Source organism: Episyrphus balteatus, chromosome 3 (assembly GCF_945859705.1).
Source record: "Episyrphus balteatus chromosome 3, idEpiBalt1.1, whole genome shotgun sequence".
Lineage (NCBI taxonomy): Eukaryota > Metazoa > Arthropoda > Insecta > Diptera > Syrphidae > Episyrphus > Episyrphus balteatus.
The window spans coordinates 71,014,710-71,036,787 of record NC_079136.1 but is presented as its reverse complement, the minus strand read 5'-3'; the positions used below and the strand labels follow the sequence as shown (position 1 = coordinate 71,036,787).

The window sequence follows — 22,078 nt, the reverse complement described above, 5'->3', positions numbered from 1 at the left end:
TCTTCTAAAATCATTAAAATCATAACAAAATCTCTTTTTCAACCCCTTTTTTTTCCTTCATATTCATTCTCAACATTATCATCACCAAAATATACAAAACTCATATGCAACCTAGATATTTAATCCAGAGCACAGCACACACTTGACAACGACAACAAAATGTAACTGACCGTTTAAATGATTTATAAACAGCGTGTAATTTACTCTTCAATTACTTAAAGTATAATATATCAACTTACAAAGTTAGGAAAAGTGAATGAATGAAATACAAATCTACTTGTAATCTTCTCGACTGCTTTTTGTATTAAAAAATTCTATTCATCCCTTCTATAAAATTATTCTATACGAGTATAAATCTGAGTAGGTATAAAAAAAAAAAAAACACTCCACTCAAAAAAAACATTTCTTGAGTGGAATGTACAAAATTTTGTGGAACGTAAATTCAACAGATACAATTCAATAAATTTAAGATTGTGCTCTTTTGCTTTGGGTTATTCATGCATAGGGTTTTTTTTTCGTTTTCGTGTCGTATACACTACGTCTCTTCCACCCCCAAAAAACACACACCCTCTCAATGTAATAAGCCCCAATCATGCCATATAGGCCTCCACCTATAAAACACGATGGAGACTTGAAAGAATAACACAAAAATATAATAAGAAAAAAAAAAAAACAACCACCAGCAAATTCAACGCAAACTGCGAAAGCTAATTCCATATTCAGTGCCTCCACTTTAGTTGTCAGTCCGCATCCAACTAGATAACAAGTTTACGAGAGTCCGTGCTTTAAGTCACTCAAGAACCGAGCCACGAGGTCGTCGTTTTTGCACGTAATCAAACGATTTATTATTATTATTATTTTTCTTTTTTTTTTCTACCTGCCAAACATTCAAATTTTTTGTTTTCGGTTTTTAAAGAAAAAAAAAGATACTTTTACAAATAAAAATTAGATACGCAGATAAATTATCGTGGGAAAAATTAAAAAAAAAAACCAGTAATAAATTAGAACGAACTTAAAAAAAAAAAAATTATTCGTATAATTTTTTTTTGTTGGTTGGTTAAATTCTTTTTTCTCATTTGTTGCTGTATATTTTAATTTTTATATAAATTTGAGAATGATGACGTGACGAGTAAAAATACGTAGTTTCTGTTTTTTTTTTTTTGTATTTTCATTTTTTTTTTCAAGCAAAAAAGAACCACATATTGCTACTCTCCTTTGGACACCATACACTAAAAAATGTTGATATAGTAAAGTTGTTCTGTGTGCGGATTATACGCGGAACACTTACTTAGTTATATTTATTTTACCTGTAACCTCGTTTGACGAGTTTTTTTTTTTTTTTTTTTTGAATTTCGTGTCCGTCATATTTTTTTTTATTTTATTCTTTCTTCCTCTTCGAAGCTTTATACGCCGCACGACATACTACACAGAAGAAGAAAAAAAAACACTCATAAAAGCAGTGCCATACTTAACCTTTGTAAATAAATATTTTTCATTACTTTTTTTTTGTAATTTGCGTTATTCAAAATACAAAAATTCCAAAATCATTTTCGAAAAAAGCTTTTTTTTAAACGAAATCAATTGAAACGATCACAAAAGTAATCAAAAGTAAATAATAACCGAGAAACTATTTACACTTACGTAACAAGTGTCATTTGAGTGAATATTTTTTTTTTAAATTTGTTTTTGTTTCGTTTTTGCTATTCGTAGTTTTTTTTTCTATTCATTTGCTTTGTGATCGTGTTTTTTGAGAGGCATAGACATTAGACTATACCACCCTACATACTTAAACAACTTAAAAGGGGCGGAAGAGACAAAGAAATAGAAGAAAAAGAAGAAGAAGAAAAAAAAATGTGAGTTGATATCAAAACTCAACCAGAAAAAGCTGAAAGACAACTTTGAAAAAAAAGTTAAAAAAAAAAAAATGAAATTTTTTTCTTCCTTTTTGTGATCATATTCTTCTCATTCTTGAGGTTAACTCTGGCAATATACGAATTATCACTCGATTTTGGAGACTTTTTTTATTTGAGTAGTTTTTTGTGAAAAAAAAAAACTTGAATCAACTTCGATCAATTTGATGATGACGATCGTGTGAGTTGAAATATTGCACTCGAGACGCCAAGTTGTTGCCGCTCGTTAAACGCTCTACCATGATGATCATGATCATCAGTATCATCACCGTCGGAGAGGAATTTGATAGTTGATTTATTTTTTGCCGTTAGAAGAATTTTCTACCTCTCTCTCTCTCTTTGTCCCTCAACATTTTTGAGTGTCCGAAAGAGTAGTTTTTTGTTGTTGTTGTTCTTATTTTGTTTGCTAATTCTGATAATGCAATGTTATTATTAATTTTTAGCTCCTCTCTCTCTCTTTCTCTCGTTGATAAGCCGGTCCGGAATTTTTTTTGATCTTGTCGACCTTAGTTTTGTTTAATTAAATGTACTTTTGTTATTAAAGAAAGATTAATATTATAAAGCCCCTTTTATACCCTCCCACGTATATATTGTGATCTTCAATAAAAAAAAAACTCAACTCAAGTTAAATTCTAAAGAAAAGAGTGTAAAGTTCAGCTGAGCAATTAAAACTTAAATTGCCGAAAGTGCGCGTTTTTTTTGTATTGCTACATTTTTATATATAAACAAAAAAATGTATATATAAAATACTTATTTACAGAACCAAAAAGGAAAAAAATTACTCAAAATGAAATGAAGAAATAAGAAAAAAATCAAAAAAATATCAGCAAAGTGATCGTCACTCGTCTCATCGGTGTTGGTGAATTTAAAATTTCAACAAAATAAAAATAAAAAAAAAAAAACTTAAGAACCCCCCACATATACAACCACACATACACATTTATGTGTTATTCTATAGTGAGTGATACAAAATTTAACAAAGTGTGAGTGAATTTTTTGATACAGAATTTATACTTATTGCGAAATATTAGTCTCTTTTGAGATTGAAGATAAAAAAAAAACGCGGAAACAGAGTAAAAATAAAAAAATACAGACCCCACACACACACTTTTTCAAATAGTATAAAGTTTTGTGATCAGTTTTTTTTTCTTCTTTTATTTTGCTAAAATATTAATGTGTGTGTGTGTTTTTTTTTGTTCCTTATCTACTATCTTACTTAGTTTTATACTCTTGGCAAGATTGTAAACATCCAGTGATCGTGTGTGATTATTATTATGCATTATCAGTGAATAAGAGAGAGATAGATTTATTATAATACAAATTTCAACACACTGGTGCTAAGAAGGAATCTATCACACAGGAGTCTCGTCTTTGAAAACAGAGAGGAAAGTATAGAGAAAGAAATCAAAAACGTATAGAGCGTCCCCCTCAAGAAAGTAAGTCATCTTCTTCCATCTTTTATAAAATGTTGATTCTCATTTAACAAAAAAAAAAGCTTTATTTCTCGAGATTATAAGTTTATTTTTTGTTGTTTTTTTGTTTTCATTCATTTTCGTATTTTTATTTTTTATTGTAAATGTATGCGTGATATGGTTGAGAAGTGAGATGATGATGATGATGATGATCAGTGGGAAGGAATTTTTTTAGTTATTAAAATGAATTTTTAAATAAGTTCAATGAAACAAGCCAATGACATTTATTTAATACAAATTATAATAGACACTTTAGGAGGTTTATTATTTGGGATGCTCTTAAAAGATTGTTCTTTTTTAAATGAAATCTTCTATGATCTTAAACGAACTTATTTGATTTTACTAAATTATAAAAAAAAAAAATGGCAAAGGCTCGAACTGATCTTGTTAATCTTCTTTAAAAGTAGGTAGATTTAGATCGTATAACAGGCCTAAGGTAAATGCTCAAATTGTTTTTTACTTTATAATGTTGAAGCTCTTTTAACTTTATTCATGAGAAATCAACGATTTTGAGTTTTACAATTATTTTTTTTTTGACTAGGGTGCTTAGGACGAAATATATGACATTACCTTATTTGTGTTTTTATTTCACTTTTTTTTATATTAGTGTCTTCAATCATGAATTCTTTTGATAGGTACTTTTGAATAATATAACTAAAAAATAACACGGTAATGAAATTCCAATTTTAAAAGTCATTTTCGGGCTATAAAGTGACATTTTTCATTTGATCATGTTCCTAACTTTTAAAGCTCTTATATTTTTTGCTTAAAAAGTTCTACAATATGTTTGAGATTTACGAGTTTTGTCAATTAATAACGAGAAATTATAAATAATTTAACGACCTGATGTTAAATTTACGTCGATTTTCAGCAGTCTTAAGATGTATCATCTTTGAAATTTGAAGAATTTCAAACTCTGATTTTTCGTTTAAAAAAAATAATATTTTTCTTATTGCATATTATTTATTTTTATTTTCAATAGTTTTTTTTTAATTCATAATTTTTTTATTCGCAATAACCTACATTTTTTCAATGCAAAATATTTTTTTTTTTGCAATAAAACTTTTTTTTTGTAATGGATTTTGTTTTATTTGCAATAAATAATTTTTTTTTATTGGTGATGGAAAGCAAATGCATTACAAATAAAATCATGTTTTATTGCCCTGTTTGGAGCTACGACCCAAATTATTATGAATTGTAAGATAATTTTCCTATTAAAATAATTTTAACTTCAAAATCATAAAAATATACTAGTACCTATCCCTTATAGTTTTACCACTTACTTTGTAAAAAGCAAAGTAAATAGCCAGGAAAGTTGATCTTTCATTATTCGATAAACCACATCCCTTCTAACAATTTTGCTTCTATAATGCTTTACAGAAGCAACAATTGCATCTGTAAAGCTTTATAGAACCAAAATTGTTTGTCGGGATACAAACGTAGAAAAAAAAAAAATAGTACGCATACACCACAGTGACCTCATATTTTTGAAATCATTATGTTATGTAGGTACATATATTAAATTGAAAATGATTCTGAATATAGCTTACTAACTTGAATCGTAAATCAACCACTCATGGCATCATTTGACTTCCATAGCTCTTTTTTTGAAAATTAAAGTTCGCTGACACGTTTTTTTATATAATTGCAAAAGCTGATGCAAGTATTTGAAAGAAGTCTTCAATTTGGCTGATAACGTGTTTTTTTTTTTTTTGATTTTGAGTTCAGAGCGTCACAAGACAATGACTTTTAAATACTGAATGTGATAATGTTAAGTTTTTATTTATACTTTCTATTAACACTCTTCAATAAATGTGCTATTTTATAAGACTTCACTAAAAATCTAAGGGTATATATCGAACCCTTTGCGTCAAATTATAATTATGGCTAGTAATTATTGTCATCGAATACAAGTTGTTTTTTAGTTTTGTAAAGAAAAAAGTCTGTGGTCTATTTATTAGCTGCAAAAATTTGGCAAAGAATTTTTTATATATTCTTTTCTTTAATTTTCACTATTTTAAAAATATGTCAAAGCCGCGGTTTCGCTTTTCAATTAATATTGTTTGCACAAAATGTTCATTTTTTTATTTTCATTTTTGTTTTAATTTCCAAATATAATGCAGGTCAGGATCTCACGTTCTTTGACTTAAAAGTTTGTCCTGAGTTTTGTAGTTCTCTAAGTGCTTCAACATCAGAATTTGTATGATTCATCCATTTATTAGTAAAGGGGTACACATGAGAAAAAGACCACCTAAAATTAAGAGGGTTTTTGCAAGATTTTTTGCCGAGATGATTCCGGTCTTAAATTAAGCAGATCTACACTAAGATGAACATATTCGTATTTTTATGATAATAAGAAGATTTTAGTCTTAAATTAAGTGAATTTCCGCTTAATTTAAGACGGAAGTCATCTTGGCAAAAAGCCATGCAGAAGACCGCTTGATTTTATGTGGTCTTATTTTTCCGTTTAGATTTTGAACAAAAATAGATTTTGCAAAAACAATTCGCTTAGAAAAAATATTATTTAAGGGGGTTAGGTTATAACTAGCTGTAAGTTCGAAAAAACGTTTTTTTTTATGGATTTTTTGTGAAGAGGCATTTAATTATATTAAAATAAAAAATACATGTACATATAGCAAGTTTGATGTATTAAAAGAATTCGCTGTGTATTTAAAAAAAATATTGGGTTCCGATATATTTGTAGTAGATCTCCTAGACGACCTCCAAAAAAAGGTGTCTGGCGGTGAGCAAGATATCTCTGATCCAAATCACCTAAAATTTAAAAAAAAACAAGGATAGACGAATGCAGGTAATGAACAAAGGAATAGTCAAAATTTTGATTTAAAAAAAAGCGGTTTCCCAAAGAAAAAAATCATTTTTTTTCACGAAAATTTACGAATTATTGTCAAAAACCTTATTCCTTCGTTCATTATCTGACAAAAGTATCTAAAAAAATTGTGTAAAAATTTCAAGCCAATCACTCCATCCGTTTCGGAGAAATTTAGCTCACCGACTTTGAAACCATGTACACTTAGTCTTTTCAAATACGTATTTTCTCAGAAACTAACTGCTGTATACATACAAAATAGTGAAACTACTAAATATCCCATTCTCTTATCAATGTGATTTCAAATGCACCTTTAAAACCGTATTTAAACTTTCCGAGGGCAAAAACTGAAAACATCGTATATAATAATCAAGCAATAATAAGTATTTGTTATAAAAAGATGGAGCTAAGTCAGTTTTAAAAATTTTTCTATCGGCATAATGAAATTAGTCATATATAGTATTTGCTGAACTTTATATCTAATGTAAACTCCATAATACTTTTAGGTCCATTTTCTTCACTCGGAGTTGAACATAACTTGAGAATTTTTAATATAAAAATTCTCAAGTTTTGTTCAACTCCGAGTGAAGAAAATGGACCTTAGAATGTTTCTAAAAACTTTTTTTTATAATGTTTTTTTTTTTTACTTCAGCTGAAGACCATCAAAATCATAGCAATTTGTTATTAAACAAGAATCTTTTTAGATCAGATATGTCTACGAAAACCTTCCTATAGAATTTATATATTTTTTTAAATATTTTTTCTCAAGATCAACTTCAATAGCCTTTTGCTGCATTATAAATCGCACAAGCGCACTTCCAAGTGAGATAAGTTTCCAGCGCGCAACAAATCAAGACCTTGTCCACTTTCACCTTTTGCTATAGCGACAGTGTTTATTTTTAGAACAAGTTATGGTAATGCATTTTTTTTTTTTTTTTTTAAAATAACTATATTTTGCAGTGTTCGTTGGTATGAGAATAATAAAATATCTAAGAAAATAGGTAGCATTAAAAAAAAATTTTTTTAATTAATTCAAATAGTTTACCAAATAGGCTACGAAAATTTCTTCTGGGTATATTCGGCTGAGAAGAAAGCTTTTATTCTGATCGTCATCAAACTAATTTTTTTTATTGAAATTAAATTTTTCGAGAATGACGTAGATAAAAGAAAAAAAAAAACAAAGCTTTTCCAACATTCGTGCCTCCGCGATTTTAAGAGTATTTATAACCTTGAAAAAAAAAGAAAAAAATCAAAAACTTATACGCTACACAAAATGTGCTACCCATAGTTCAAAAATAAATCAATGCTAATGGCGCCCAAACTTGCGCTCACTCATCGAATATTCGATCAAGAAACAAAAAAAAAAAATATAATTTGCATTTATTTTTCATTAGGCCAAAAATTCGGTCATTTTTTTTTACTCAATTCGAGTGTTTATTGAATAGTTAGGGTTGCCACTTGATTTTCTTATTTTGAGCAAATAAGTATTGGATCTAATATGGTTCCAACAAAGTGGTACCTATTATTTATTTTGTTTTTATTGAAAATATACACTAGATTGTTTTGTATTTTGTTTTTGTGTTTATATCTCAAACAAAATTCACTCAAGTCCAAAAAAAAAAAAACATAGATAAGTTGAGATAAAATGAGTAAAAGATACGAAGAATCGATCAGACCGCATACATTTTTTGTTGTGTTTCAAGAGTGGAAGCTATCTCTAGTTATAATTTTATTATATGTAGTTATAGTATCTGTGGCATATGTTTTATAAAATACCATTAATCCGACAGATGAATGTATGAATGTTGAGGCGGAGACTTGAATTAAAAAAATATACATATATTCGTTTTTTCATTAAACTTTATTGTTTATCTCTTGGAACGGTAGGCGTGTGAGATAGTGAATGGAATTAATAGAACTTAATTAACTCAGTAGTTTACAAACGTCATTCACATAATAATATATTTATATATTATGTTCCCACTTTTTGTTTGATAATAACTCGTGAAATATTTGGACCTAATAATCGTGATGAATTTAACAACGTGCTAAAAATGCAAAATTCTTCGAATTCTTTTGGAAATCAGCTGTAAAAACTTTTTGAAGACTATTAATTTGATTAATAAACAATTATAATGAAATGAAAATTTCAATTTTTGTTTGTGGTTAACCACCATACCACACGTGATATACAAAATAATTTAATTGGATTCAAATTATTTGATGTTAACTTGTGGTTTTAAGTTGAAGATTTAAAACGTTTGCCTAAACTCGAAAAATTTGACATTTACTTTACAAAAAATTAATAAAAACAAATGTGATAAGCAATTCAAAGTAAAATAAGAAAAACTCGGCCATGGGGAAATAGTTGTTAGTAAAGATATCAAGGTGACCACCTAAATAGAACCTACACTCAGGAGGAAAGTTTAAAAATCGCTTGATCCAAATCAGGCTTCTAATTAAATTAGTTCGTTCATTTTAGTACTCTTTATATCCATTAAAATATTTAACAGAAAAAAAGGAAAAAATTACTACCCCTAATTAGACTAATGACACCCTTAGAAAAGGCTATTGCTTGGTGTAACGAAAAACGACTTTTTTTAGCGACAAAAACGGGTTATTTGTTATTGTAAAATAAAAATTATAAACAAATTAAAAAAAAAAACACTCTCCGAAGATACTTTTTTAAATTAAATACAGACCCATTATTACTAATTTCAAAAAAATCGACGCAGTAGTTTTGAAGTTATGTGGCAAAAAAAAAAAAAAAATGAAGATACAAACAAAAATTTTAACAGTTACTTTAATTTTAATACTATTTTTTTAAATCAAATGATCAACAAAATTTCATATTATTGTGCAAAGATTTGGTAATTAAAATTTTTTGGCCATTATGTAAAAAAAAAAAGAACACGACAAATTTTATGTTTGGCATAATTTATTAAAAATCATTGAGTGGAGGGTATATTTTGAAAAAAATGTTTCTTGGTAAAAATAATTATTTAAAATTCAGTTGTCTATGACTCAATCAGAACAAGTATTGGAAAACTTTTTTTTTTCTATTTACATAAGCTCATATTTACATTTTATAGAGGTGGAAGATCTAACTTGAATGTCACGTTACCACTACCAGGGGCTATTTAATACAAACGGGTGCGAAAATTTGTATCTTCCACTACAATTTAGACAATTAATTGCATCATTAAATTTACAAAATGCGAAATTGAGGGACATCAACAAAATATGTAAACTTCCGTAGGACTAAATATATATGAGGAGTGACTTTTCAAAAGGAGATAAAATCACTTTCCACTTTTTTTCGAACGAATTATACCTATATTTTTCCACATTTTAACGCTCGAGTTAAATAAAAAACAGCAAATCAATACCACAATTTTTCATTTTTTGAGAAATGACAAAAGTCACTTCTAATTTCTAATATGGTAGGAAAATAAGGCATCCGACTTCATTCGAATCATAGTTCGCACATAATCTGTTAAGATAAATTAATCTAAACCTAAGTTAAATTTTTGAATTAATAATATTCTTTAAAAATGTACTAACTATTTATAGCCATCAAGACATCATCCAACAAAATGTGTTTGTCATAGAGCTCTAGCAAATCGTATGTAATTAGTTAATTTTCAAATGAAAAAGAGGATCAAAACTTGAAAAGTTCATAAAAAGAGTTTAAAAAAAACTTTTGAACTTTTAGCAAAAGTGGCCTATGCAAAATACTCTTGCATGCGCATGATTAAAACCTATATTTCCTATAAGTTTGAGATTTTTTGCAGACTTTTAAAAATTCCAAAAAAATAAAAGACTTTTCAAAAATGTCCCTAAAAATTAGGTTGTTTTTCAAAAATATGTATTTCAAAATACAGGGCCTATGAAAAAAATCCGTTTTAGACCCCTAATTTTTTTTTTATAAAATCTAAAAAATTTTTTTGCCTTAAACCTTCTCCTCTTATGCCTCTTTAATTAAAAAAAAAAATTAAGAAAATAAGTCAGCCGCTGTGGCCGGTTGGCGAACGTACACAAAACCAAAATCAAAAGATCCGTTTTAGAATTTCTCTATGTAGCCGAAATATACATGGGTATGGCAACCAATGTGTTTATGGCATTTTTGTTAATGGTCTTGAAATGTAGCTTAATAATGTACAAGAGTGTTTTGGTTTTTGAAAAAAATTGTTAATTTTCAGTGCAAAATTTTCAACTAAAAAAAAGCCGAAAAAACGAGGTTTGAAAATCACTGTCAATAGAAAAAAAAATGAAAAATTGTTCGACATGTTGTATTGAAGTGTTAAAATTCCGAGATCTGCGCGGTGTACTTTTGAAATAAAGGTCTCTGAAGAATTGTGATAAGATTACTAAACGGATATAAACAAAAAATTACCAACAATTTGTCGAAAAAATAGAAAAAAATAAAAAAAAAGTTTCCACGTTTGATTAAAAAAAAAAAAAATCGAAAAAAAAACAGTATAGCTACCTTCAAACTCTTATAACATGAGAACGCCGCAACTTAAATTAATGTTTATGGCTTTAAACTACCTACCTATACAAATTGTTTTTGGTTTTTTTCAAAAAAAATTTTTTCACTTTTATACCAACGTACGAAAAATACCAAACATACGAAACGTATCAAATACATGAAATATACGAAAAGTACGAAGCATGCGAAAGTAACGAAAGTAACGAAAAATACGAAACATGCGAAACATACGAAACACACGAAACATACGAAATATACGAAAAATACGAAGCATACCAAAGTAACGAGTAACGATATTATTGATGCGGGTACTAGTATCAAAAGTAACGTATACATGCGGGCACTCATTTTGTCGTTACTTTTAAAGCCCTAGTTTGTCACAAACTTCCAAACCATAAAAGTAATGAAAGCTAGTAACCAAAAACAAAGTAAAGATTTTTGAAGCATTTTTGTAACTAAAGTCTTATTAGCAGGAATCTTAGACAGGCCTATTTACCCTCACCTTCCCTACTTTAATAATTCAACTTAATGTTACACTTTTTGGGAATTTGATCGTAGTTTGAAGGTTGTAAAAATTAATACAAGCCATACCTAGCCTTTTCTATGGCATATTTGTGAAAATAACTTTTTGCTCTTCATATTTCTTTGTTGTGATATTTTTGACACGATAATACTGAAAAAAAAACATTTTTTAATATTGATTTTCATAGCTTCGGTTCGAAAGGGTTAACTTTCGGATCTTAATGTTTAAAAATAGAACTTTTGTTTCCATATTTGAGGAAATAATTGATTTGCCTAAACAATTTTATAAAATTTTTCAAAATTTTTGATTATAATGTTTTTATTTGGTTCCAATATGTACTCTAACCTTAGAGGTAGAAATTTCTATGAAAAATAACATAAAATGGTTTAGAAAAACGAGTGTAAGATTTTTCAATGCAAGGCTATTCCCAAAATTAACTAAAAATTTTATTGATTTCGAATCTAGTCATGAGCCAAGACTCTTTTCAAAATTCAATGAGGAAGAAGGAGAAAAATTGCCAAGTATAGGTATGTTTGTATCTTGCAATCAAAAATAATCATGAACGCAGTGTCAAAGTAAAAACAAAATATTCTGTGTGTCATCGTAAACGTCAGCATTTTTCGTTGATGATCGCACTAAATGACAGTATTGAGATAGACTTTGACGTCGTTTTTACGTCTTAGAGGTAAAGCATTGACGACCATTATCGTTGATAGTCTAATCGTTATTTTAGTAGTAACATAAACTAGAAATCTAAAACCCTAGCCAATAGAATAATAAAATCGATTACGTTAATTATATGAACAAAAGTCATAAAACTCTACCTATTCGATTTCCATGACGTCATCAGTCACGATACAACGCACGATCATAAAGTTAGAATTTTCCTCTAAACATATAACGTCAAAAAATATTATAGGAACCTTAATAATAACAAAAATCAATCTAGTTGAATTTGTTACATTGAGATCAAGGACACAAAATAAAATTCCATTGTATGTAAATAAATTAACAACAATTTTCTAATCACTAATCGCAACACTTGACTCTATAAAGCTTATAATATACATACAAGTATTATTTGGTCAGAGTCACTCCGATAAACCATATCGCTTTTGCTCGGACAACAGAATTAAAATTGCACTTGATTTTCATATAAATATAAATATGCCATCCGTCAACACCCCTCATAGAGACGATTTTTTTAATAACATTTGCACTGTTAATTACACTTATAATATTAGCAAAGGCAGTTAATATAAAAACGAGCTTGAGTCTAAGGTTAATAATGTTATCACATGATATGAAGTATAGAGTAGACTATAGAGTACCTATATGGTATTTAAGTAGTATTTGTTGGTAGTAAGATCCATTTTTATAGGTCTTTCGATTCTAGGAAGGAAATTTATTTTTTACCTATAGCTGCCATTTTTACCCTTAAGAAAAAAATTTATATTTAATCAATCATTAATTTTAACCTTTTGCATCTTTGCGTTTATTTTGAGACAAAAACAACCATTTTTTGTATTCCTGTGATCTAAAAATAACCATACTCTGTTTTTTTTCTTTTTCTTTTTTAAATAAACGAAAATTTTCGAGGTATGCGTCAAAGCTAGAATATAGTACCAGATCAGCATATTTTTTTTTGCGCGCTCGTGTTTGATTAAATAAACAATAAAAATAAAAACAAAAAAAAAAAAAAACAATGATATTGTAGATACACAAATTTTTTTTATGAGAAAAAATAGGTACCTCTAGTTTTTTTTTAAGAGAATAACCAAGTGATTTAATTTTTGTGAGTATATGTAAAAAAAACCATTTGAAATATGGGCTAAAGCTTATATTCAAAGAAGATATATCTCTTTCTCTATAAATGATATTACGTATCAGAATAAAGTTATTACAGCAGGAAATTAATAGCAACTAGAAGTTATATAGGAAATTACGTTCTAGGTAATTTTGTATTTATTACTAATTTGCTATTAACATAAAAAAAAACTATACATTTTTGATTACGTTGTTGGTTGTGTTTCTTATCAAATAATATAAAATGTGACGTTGGAAATATCAAGCGATTGCGATGTTTGAGTTTCTGTTTTCTGTTTTTTTTATTTTTGTTTTATTTTGTTTTGTTTTATCATTTATTTTTGCGATACGTGTTTTTATTTATATGATGTGAGAAATTCTGCATTAAAAAATAAAAATATTGTTAATCTAGATTATATATTATGATCAGTGATATAGAGACCACGAAAAAACGTGTGTTGCAAAATGATTGTTTATCTATCTGCCAATTTGTCTCTATACGCAAGTGGTTTGCTGGAGTCTATATGGCTAGATTATATTAAATTTGACTTGAATATTAAAAAAAAAATTATGAGAGTTTTTTTTTCTTGATTCGAAATTTATGAAAAATGGAAAATAAAAATTCTCTTGCACTATCAATTCTCGGAAAATTCTTCTCAAAATGGGGTAGGTACTTAATTCAAATTAGTAATTCCAGATAATTTAGCAAAAACGAAAGAATTGTTTTGGATGATTTTTTTGTATTCGTAGATTACTTAATTAGCACCTAATTATTATACTCAATCCGATTTTATACTAACAATCATAGGTATTTTCTGATAAATTGCTCTGCAACATTTAATTCATGTTAATGCAGAACATTAATTTTTCCTTAAGTACCTAGAGGAGATTTGATTTATATTTGGGGTACTTAAGTAGCACTGTTAGTTCTAATTTTGCTCTGCTGACTAGCCCAACCCGACCAACTTATTGGCTGATAGATCTTGGTATCGTGTTCATGGGACATTGGACCAGTGCCAATCTAGAGGGCAAAAGTTGAAAAAATTATTAGCAGCATAAGGGTGGTGGAAAAATTTGGGATAAATGGTATATGAAAGGGAAAAAATAAATTGCCCACAAACAACTTGGGGAAAGGGGGTGGGTGTGGGAAAAAATGGGGTAAATGTCAAAAATCGTGGTCTTTTACGATTTCTAAGCTCCTGCCGAAAAAAGTTAAATGCAAATGTTATAGAAAGTAAAAATGTCTAGAACTTTTATAGGTAACCTCAAAAATATTGAGAAAAATGCAAAAGTACGATTTTTTGGTTTTTATTTTTATCTTTTAAGAAAATGGTTAGATTTTAACAAAACCTGCTTGAAAATTATTTTGTTACGTTTTTATCTAGGTATTTTAAATGTTTTTTTGAGCAAAGAGTTAATTTTTGACGAATTTAATTTGAAAAAAAAAACTTATTTTTCAATCAAAAAAGTTTCCGAAAAAATTTTGATTTTTGAAAAGTTTGGAATGCAGTTGTTTGGATTAAAGCTTTTTATTTAAGATTATGTAAAAAAAAACTAGGGTCAATACTCAAGTGTGACGGAAAAAGTTTTTCAAATTAAATGAAAAATTACTAGCACCACACACAAATGGAATAAAGGAGTCTGATGATCGGATTGGCATCCGTGAAAGAGTACTGTAACTCTTGCCATAAACACTTGGTGGTAGCACCTTCAAGATGTTGTTGTTGTTCAAAGATTATAAAAACTATACTTTTGTTTTAGAAAATATTGAGAAAAATTAAAAAAGAAAAACAAAAAAAAAAAAACGATTTTTCAGATCGATTTTTTCGTAAATGACACTAATTCCATAGAAAGCAAATCATACGTTTCTAACTTTGACTTTTTTAATTTGAATCTAGCATAAGAATGGTTCTAAGGTGCAAAAGCCCGTTAGAGGTTCTGAACCAAAAAATTTAAATTAAACTTTTTGGGAGCTTATTTACTGTTGCTCTTTAAGTGCAATTACTTTTACTCTCAATCTTCTAAGATCGCCATTTAAAATAGGAAATTTTAAGTTTATGTGTATTTGAAACCCTCACTATCAGCCGTTCAATATTCCACAAGTTTAAAAGTAAGACCTTGTCTGCTGTAAACACACACAAATATTAATAAAAATCGCTACGGCTGTCTTTGAGAAGAAAAGTCTTCTATATTGGTTACTAAACATGATATAAACGGTTAATTTTGGCCCGAAAATTTACTTCCTCTAGTGAATCATTCAAAACTCTAAAACAAGTTTAAAGAAAATCTCTTCATCAGTTCAGGCTGTTTCTCAAAATATATACAGACAGACAAATACAATTATTATAAACTACAATAAATCCTCGATTGTTTCTTGCAATTATTTTTTTTTCACTATTTTACACTATCAGAGGTGTTCCTATTGTTCTGCCTTGTAGGTAAACAATGAACTTGAAGAAACATTTTTGGCTATTCCTATTCAGCAAAGTTCATCGTTTTCGTCATTCCTACAACTTCCATATTTAATATGCCGTTACCCTTGAAAATCATGAACAGGAAATGATCATTTTGTACATTCATATCGATTTTTATTCACACATATCTAAGATCTAACAAGAAGACCAGTCAATCCGAACCCGTCATGCTCATCACCTATAAATCAATATCAAAAGTTTGCTTCATAAAAAAAATGGTATGTTCCAGTTCAATTTATATTAATTTCGTCGTATTTTATATAATTTGCATTTGTATGTGTGTAGTCTGTGTGTGGTGTTCCCTCGCATTTGATTCACATACAACTTAAACATGCGCGCAAGACTCATTAATGAACTTTGCTCGATCTTGAGTGAATCAATAAAAGCTATGAGTGTAGGTATATAGGTATTTGTATGGGAGTTAAATGAGAATTTTTTTCAACATAAAAAAAAATAAACTCAAACAATTTGAAAACGTTGCGCACGTGGCGACAATAATTTGTTTAACTCTCGCGCTCTTTCAATAAAAAAGGCAAAAAAAAAAAAAAAAACAATACAATGGGTGTGTCGTGTTTTTTTTAAGAGGGTATGCGTAAGTGATTCAATAACATTTAACAATTATACACATCTTGATATAACCATGCTATTTTTTTTTTAAATTATTTTCATTGAAAATTATTGTTGCATAAGTTTTTTTTTTTGGCACGCACATAATTTTTCAAGAATTAAACATTTAATAAGTAGGTACATCACCCTTTTCAAAATTTCGTATTTTTGGAGTTTAATTTTTTCGATTTTATTGTAAAATCACCAAATTTCAATGCCAAATCCGAAGCAGGCTTGTCAGCATCGAAAGAAATCTTACCGATAACCCTCAATTTCAGAATAAAAACATCGAAAATAAAGCTTCTAAAGTAGTTATGTGACAAAAAACTAATCTTGAAAAGTCGGCATCACTTGGACTCATCAATAAAATAGCTTAATATGAGCAATTTTTTTTTACTTTGCACCTTGCAATTTAATATTTGTTAAAACAAATAAAGCAAATGTGGATTGATATAAATAAAAAAAATAATTATTGATCTTTTAACTATCACCTTCAAAAATAAAAAAAAAATAATAATACAAAAAAAATGTTCCACATACGCCACAGTGACCGCTTTAAAGTTTTTTTTTTATTAATTTTATCTTTAACAGAAAAAAAAGTGGATTTTGATATTTTTTTGTGAAATTATTAACCAAGTTTGGTGAATGTCGTTGCTAAAAAACAAAAACAGGATATTCCTAAGATATAATTTCCTCACTGTTTTTAATTATATTTCCACACAAAACAGGACTACCTATATTTTTTTTTATCAAAATTGGATAAATTCTCAAATTATTTTCTCAATATGTATCTAATACTTGTGTTTGCTAAAAAATTGTCAAGTATTTTGTATTCTTATTAAGAAATAACTTAGATATTTGTAAAAACGAAAGTTGTTTCAAATTAGTTTTCCACCACTGTTGATTATCCCGAATTTCCTCGAATTTCCTCTTTTTCTGCAAATAATTTTATTCTTCAACTTTTGGCCTCCAAAACGGCTTTGGGCGTGGTCTAAATGCATTTGGTTCCATTGCAAAAAAAAAATATTTATTGTAAATTTAAATTTTTTTTCGATTTACTAAAATGTTACTAATTTATAAAAAAAAATTGATTTCTAAGAAAAAAGTATGATAAACGAAATAAAATGCATGACTGACCCAGTAGACCGGTGCAGCGCAATAATTATTATAGTTAAATGTTTTAAGGAATTTCATAAACAAAATTGAAAAAAATGCAAAATTTATTTTTATAATGACAAAAATATCTTCCTTTTTCCAAGGAATTTTGAAAAAAAAAATCAAAATATTTTTTTTTTTTAAATAGTTTTTTGTTTATGAAAGAAAACTAGAATTTTATAACAAATTTATTAAATACATACGTTATTACAATTCGATTTTTTTTTTCGCAAAAAAATAAAATTTCAATGAAAAATGTGTGCATAAAGTATTTTTTCCATCTTCGTTGGGGTTGAAATTAACATAATTCTGCAAATTAAAAAAGGACTTGGAAAATGTTAATAATACCGCGCTGTTTTTACACTTACCAAATTTTAGACAACAGAAAAGGAGCAGCATCACAATTTTAACCCCCTTCCTCTTAGTCAAATTTCTTAAATATATGACTATTGGACTACTTAAAGTAAATCAAGACAGTCAAATTTGTATGAAGACTATGGATAAAATATTAAAAGCAAACATTTTGCATTGAAATTAAATTTTTTTTAAATGTTAAAATTTAAGATTTGCACCAACATTTATTTTACTTCAAACAATAATTTTAGTTTTCCATTAATTTTTTTTTTCAACACATACGACACATACGAGTATTTTTTTAATTTAAAATAATTTCTTTTTTTGCATTGATATTTTTGCAACCCTGTTTGCTTTACTTTAAATCAGATAGCTGTAGTTTTATTGAAAGGCATCAAAAATAATCCTTAAACACAATAATAATAATAAACAATTTTTATTACATTCAATGTTTATTCAATGTTCATGTGGAAAATAGATTAAGCAAAAATGAGTAAAAGTCAAAAATTTTGTTTTTCAGCAAAGATTAATATTAAACGCGAATTTTGAGTTATCGATTGTTGGTAACAAATAAATAAAATTCTTTTATTTTTTTTTTCGTTAATGTGATCCTCCGATCATAATTTTTTCAAAATTTATTTTCATTTCATTTATTTGCATTTCGCCTTTCATTAGAAAACGTGAAGTGATCTGTACCTTTATAGTTCCCCCGCACTACCCCAATGAGAAATCCCCCTTGTAATTTTAATAATGACATGAATTATTTATTCATAAAACTTGAAGATCGAAAAAAAAATGCAAAAATTACATAATGCAAATTTTCTAATTTAATTAGAAAGATAAAAACCATTAAGCATCTAAATGACGACGTAAAAAAAATTGACATAAAGTTATAAAATATCTGCGCAGCTGTAAATTTGTTGGGAATAACCAAGCTACTAGCTACATATAACATCTATTATAGATATTGGTTAAAAAAAAGCACACGTTTAATCTACAACTGACATCTTAATTATTAACTTTTTTTTTATTTTTAATTACATTCTCAAAACTAGTTAAGTGTGCTTTTGCAGTTCAATGCAGTGTGGCTATGCATACTAGATGATGAGTTTAATGATATTTTGCATGTGAATATAGTGGTCATAAGGTTTTTTTTATATAAGTTATTAATAATTATAATTTGTTAATTTAAATTCATCTTAAATACCTCGAATAAAATGAACAGTAAAATTAAGTGATAGAAGTTTAAAAATATTTTTGTTAGATTTTATTTATGGAAACGGTCCATCTTAAATTTTTTTTAAAAGTTTTTAGTACAAGTTTTTAGCTGATCTTATAAATAAATACCTTCACGTAGATGAAAAGATAATTATTTCATTGTGAAATTATTTCTCACACCCCCAAAACTGGTTTTTAAATTAAAGAATGAAATAACTAGGTATGAAACCTGATTTAATTTTTTTTTTATTTCATTTATTGATTGCAGAAAACCAATTATTTACATTTGTGTTAGTACGCGTGCGATGTTATTGAATGATCTTATAATGAGAATTTAATATCGCTTGCACAAGCGCCTGATTAAGCTTTGTAGTTTTGATTGTATATAGTAGATATCAGTGTTGTCGATATGTATTTTTTTTGCCGGGAAAGATAATAAAGTCAAAAAGAAATTTTTTTGAAGAAAAATATTAACAAAATTTTTTTAGTACACAAATTTTTAGTACAATTTTTTTAGTTTCCGTTTTTAGTACAAATTTTATTTTTGACTATTTGTAAAAGTAGACTTCTTTGAGTCTTTTTACATAAGGTAAGGTTTATTTATTTTTTTTTTTTGGCAAAAGACCTTCTGTCTGCCGATAGTTTAATCAGGCTCTTAATCACTTTAAAAATGAATGAAATTGCGCACACGTTTCAGTATCAGCCGATAAAAAATTTGATGTACGACTCGATTGGTTTCGAAGAAAAAAATTTATCATCCAAACAAACCCATCTGTTAACCGATAAAAATTATGGGGACTCTTAAAGTTCACGGTTTTTTTTTATATTTTGTACTAACTTGAGATAACAACAACTAGACATGAATGCAAAAAATTAGGTATCAATTTTTTTTATGTCTGCCTGTTGGTCTGTCTTTATAATTAGTCAAAGGCGTCGATAAACTTTAAACATAGTGAATAGCGTTTTTTAGGACTTTTACATTCTGTGGTCTTATGAATTGTTTTCGAATCCTTTTTTTTTACATTTTTTTCATAGATTTTTAAAATTGTAAAATTAAAACTAATTTTTTTTTGTTTCATTTTCAGATATAAAAGAATCAACTTCTTGTCAACAACAAAAAAAGTGATAGGTTACGGCTGATAAAGTTTATTTCTTTGGCAAGATCTTATAAATAAAGTCCATACACAATTGCTTAGTTTAGTATAAAAAAAAACTAAAAGAAACAAACAAAATGGACTCATTTGGTAATCAATGGTCAACGCCTCCGCGACCGACAGATGATAGTTTACAAATGGATTTAGTTGCTGAATTACACGATGGTGGTTTTGAGCCACAAACTAGAGCTAGATCAAATACTTGGCCATGTCCAAGGCCAGAAAATTTTGTTGAGCCAATTGATGATTTGGATAGCACAAAGGCGAGCAATCAACAGTTGTCTGGTGGTAAGTTTATCAATTTTTATAGAAAATATATACATAATTCATATCATATTGGTTGATGATTGATTGTATCATATACAAATGATACAATCAATCAAAAATGTAGAAAAGCTCGTCGTCTGAGAAAATGTCAAAAAATATTTTTTGCACTAAAAGTAAATTTCCACATGATGTCGGCATCATCAGTATCAACGCTTTGATGTCATCTGTCTGATTTCAAAAACCACTTCAAGCTATAGTTCTCCTTACAATTGTCTCCAGTTTGTTACCTCAAGTCGCTCGAAAACACCTTCAATCTATAAGATATTTCATCAGATATGTTTTTATTTTCTATTTTCTCATAGTGTACCTACTTCAGAGTTGTAAAAGATTGCAATCATTTTTGAATGCAATTTTTAATGACTTCAATCAAATGCAATCATTGGCTTACGTTTGAGACTTAGACTTCAAATTTTGCAATCACCAATCGTTTTTCGTGAAATTATTGCAATTTTTGTTTTTTTTACGAATCAATTGACTGCATTCAAATGATTGCAGTATTTTGGGAATGCGTTCAGTCTTTGCATTCTTTTTGCAGTCTTTCCTTTCTTTGGTAGTCTTTGCATTCCTTGGCAGTCTTTTTGCATTCTTTTGAGTTCTTTTGCATTCTTTTGCATACTTTTGCATTCTTTTGCAGTCTTTTGCATTCTTTTGCATTCTATTGCATTCATTTGCATTCTTTTGCATTCTTTTTGCATTCTTTTGCATTCTTTTAGGTACTCATTAAGGAGTCTTAACGCAATTATTTTGCAGATTGGCATCTTTAGGTTTCTATTGAAAATAGAAAACTATTCGGTCAAAGATGACAATTTTAATTTTGACGACCTCAACTCAAAATTTTCTATATTCCTACCCGTTTTTTGCTCCTCTCCAAGTTTGGCAACATCAAAATTTGATGCATGCGACGACACGGGCGCAGCGCGCGGCAACGTGGCCGGTAGGACCCGCTTCTCCAGTTGTGAATATTTGCCTACATAGAAGGTTCATTTCAAATTAATCCAGGGCCCTATTGCATAAGCCACTTTGTATTTGAACTTGTCAACTTTTTAAAATAAAATTACAAAGTGTATTACGAAAAATGAAAAGTTTTTGATGTTTTTTTGCAAAGTGCAAAATGTGGAGGTTTCACCAACTAGAAATATATTTTTTTATTTTTAGTCCTTATTTTTGAAAAGTTGTAGAGTGAAACAATTTCAACTTCTTTTCATTGTTACACAAAAATTGAAAAAGTTGAGGTCTTGTTTTTTCACTTTAACAACCACATCTTTTGAAAGCGCTGCGGTTCCCAATTTCGTTGCACATCTTTATCATTAGTCTGTGTGTCATTGAAGCGTTTAAAAAAAGCGTTTTAAAAACGGTTTTCTATTTGGGAAAAATTCTCTGGCCAGAAAATGGAGTTCGAAATAAATTCATCAATTTATTGCATCTACTACTCTGCAGGCATACTATCGCTTTGTTTATTCCGCTTATGCAATTCCGTGGTGTTGTACTCCATCTCATCCAACATAGTGTACACAAAAATTGTTAAAAGGTACTTAAACACATTTTCTTTGACTGTTTTATTACAACTTATGTCCAATTTTTGACAAAAATCAATACTTGCTTTTACCGGAAGAAAATTTTCCACTGTTTAAAAATACATATTTGCAATTTCAAAATCTATTCTTGGTTTCAGATTTGTTACGTATTTTTAACCATATACCCTTCGTATTCAAAAAGTCGTTCAAAGTAACTTATTGTAATTTATTTTGTTTTAATAAACC

At 28.1% G+C, this 22,078-nt stretch overlaps 1 protein-coding gene across 5 annotated transcripts in view; it reads left to right on the top strand.

The window, feature by feature from the left end:
* Positions 1-22,078, top strand: part of LOC129913098 (forkhead box protein O) — a 92,637-nt gene that overhangs the window by 24,832 nt on the left and 45,727 nt on the right. The window contains exons 1-3 of one of the 5 annotated variants that reach the window (XM_055991575.1): positions 720-829; positions 2,354-3,346; positions 19,923-20,279. In XM_055991575.1, coding sequence (XP_055847550.1) covers positions 20,069-20,279 — 211 coding nt within the window. In that variant the 5' untranslated portion in view covers positions 720-829; positions 2,354-3,346; positions 19,923-20,068. Of the gene's footprint in view, positions 1-719; positions 830-1,469; positions 3,347-19,922; positions 20,280-22,078 lie in introns of those variants that run through there. The other 4 variants (XM_055991576.1, XM_055991579.1, XM_055991578.1 and 1 more) reach the window with 4 other exon arrangements.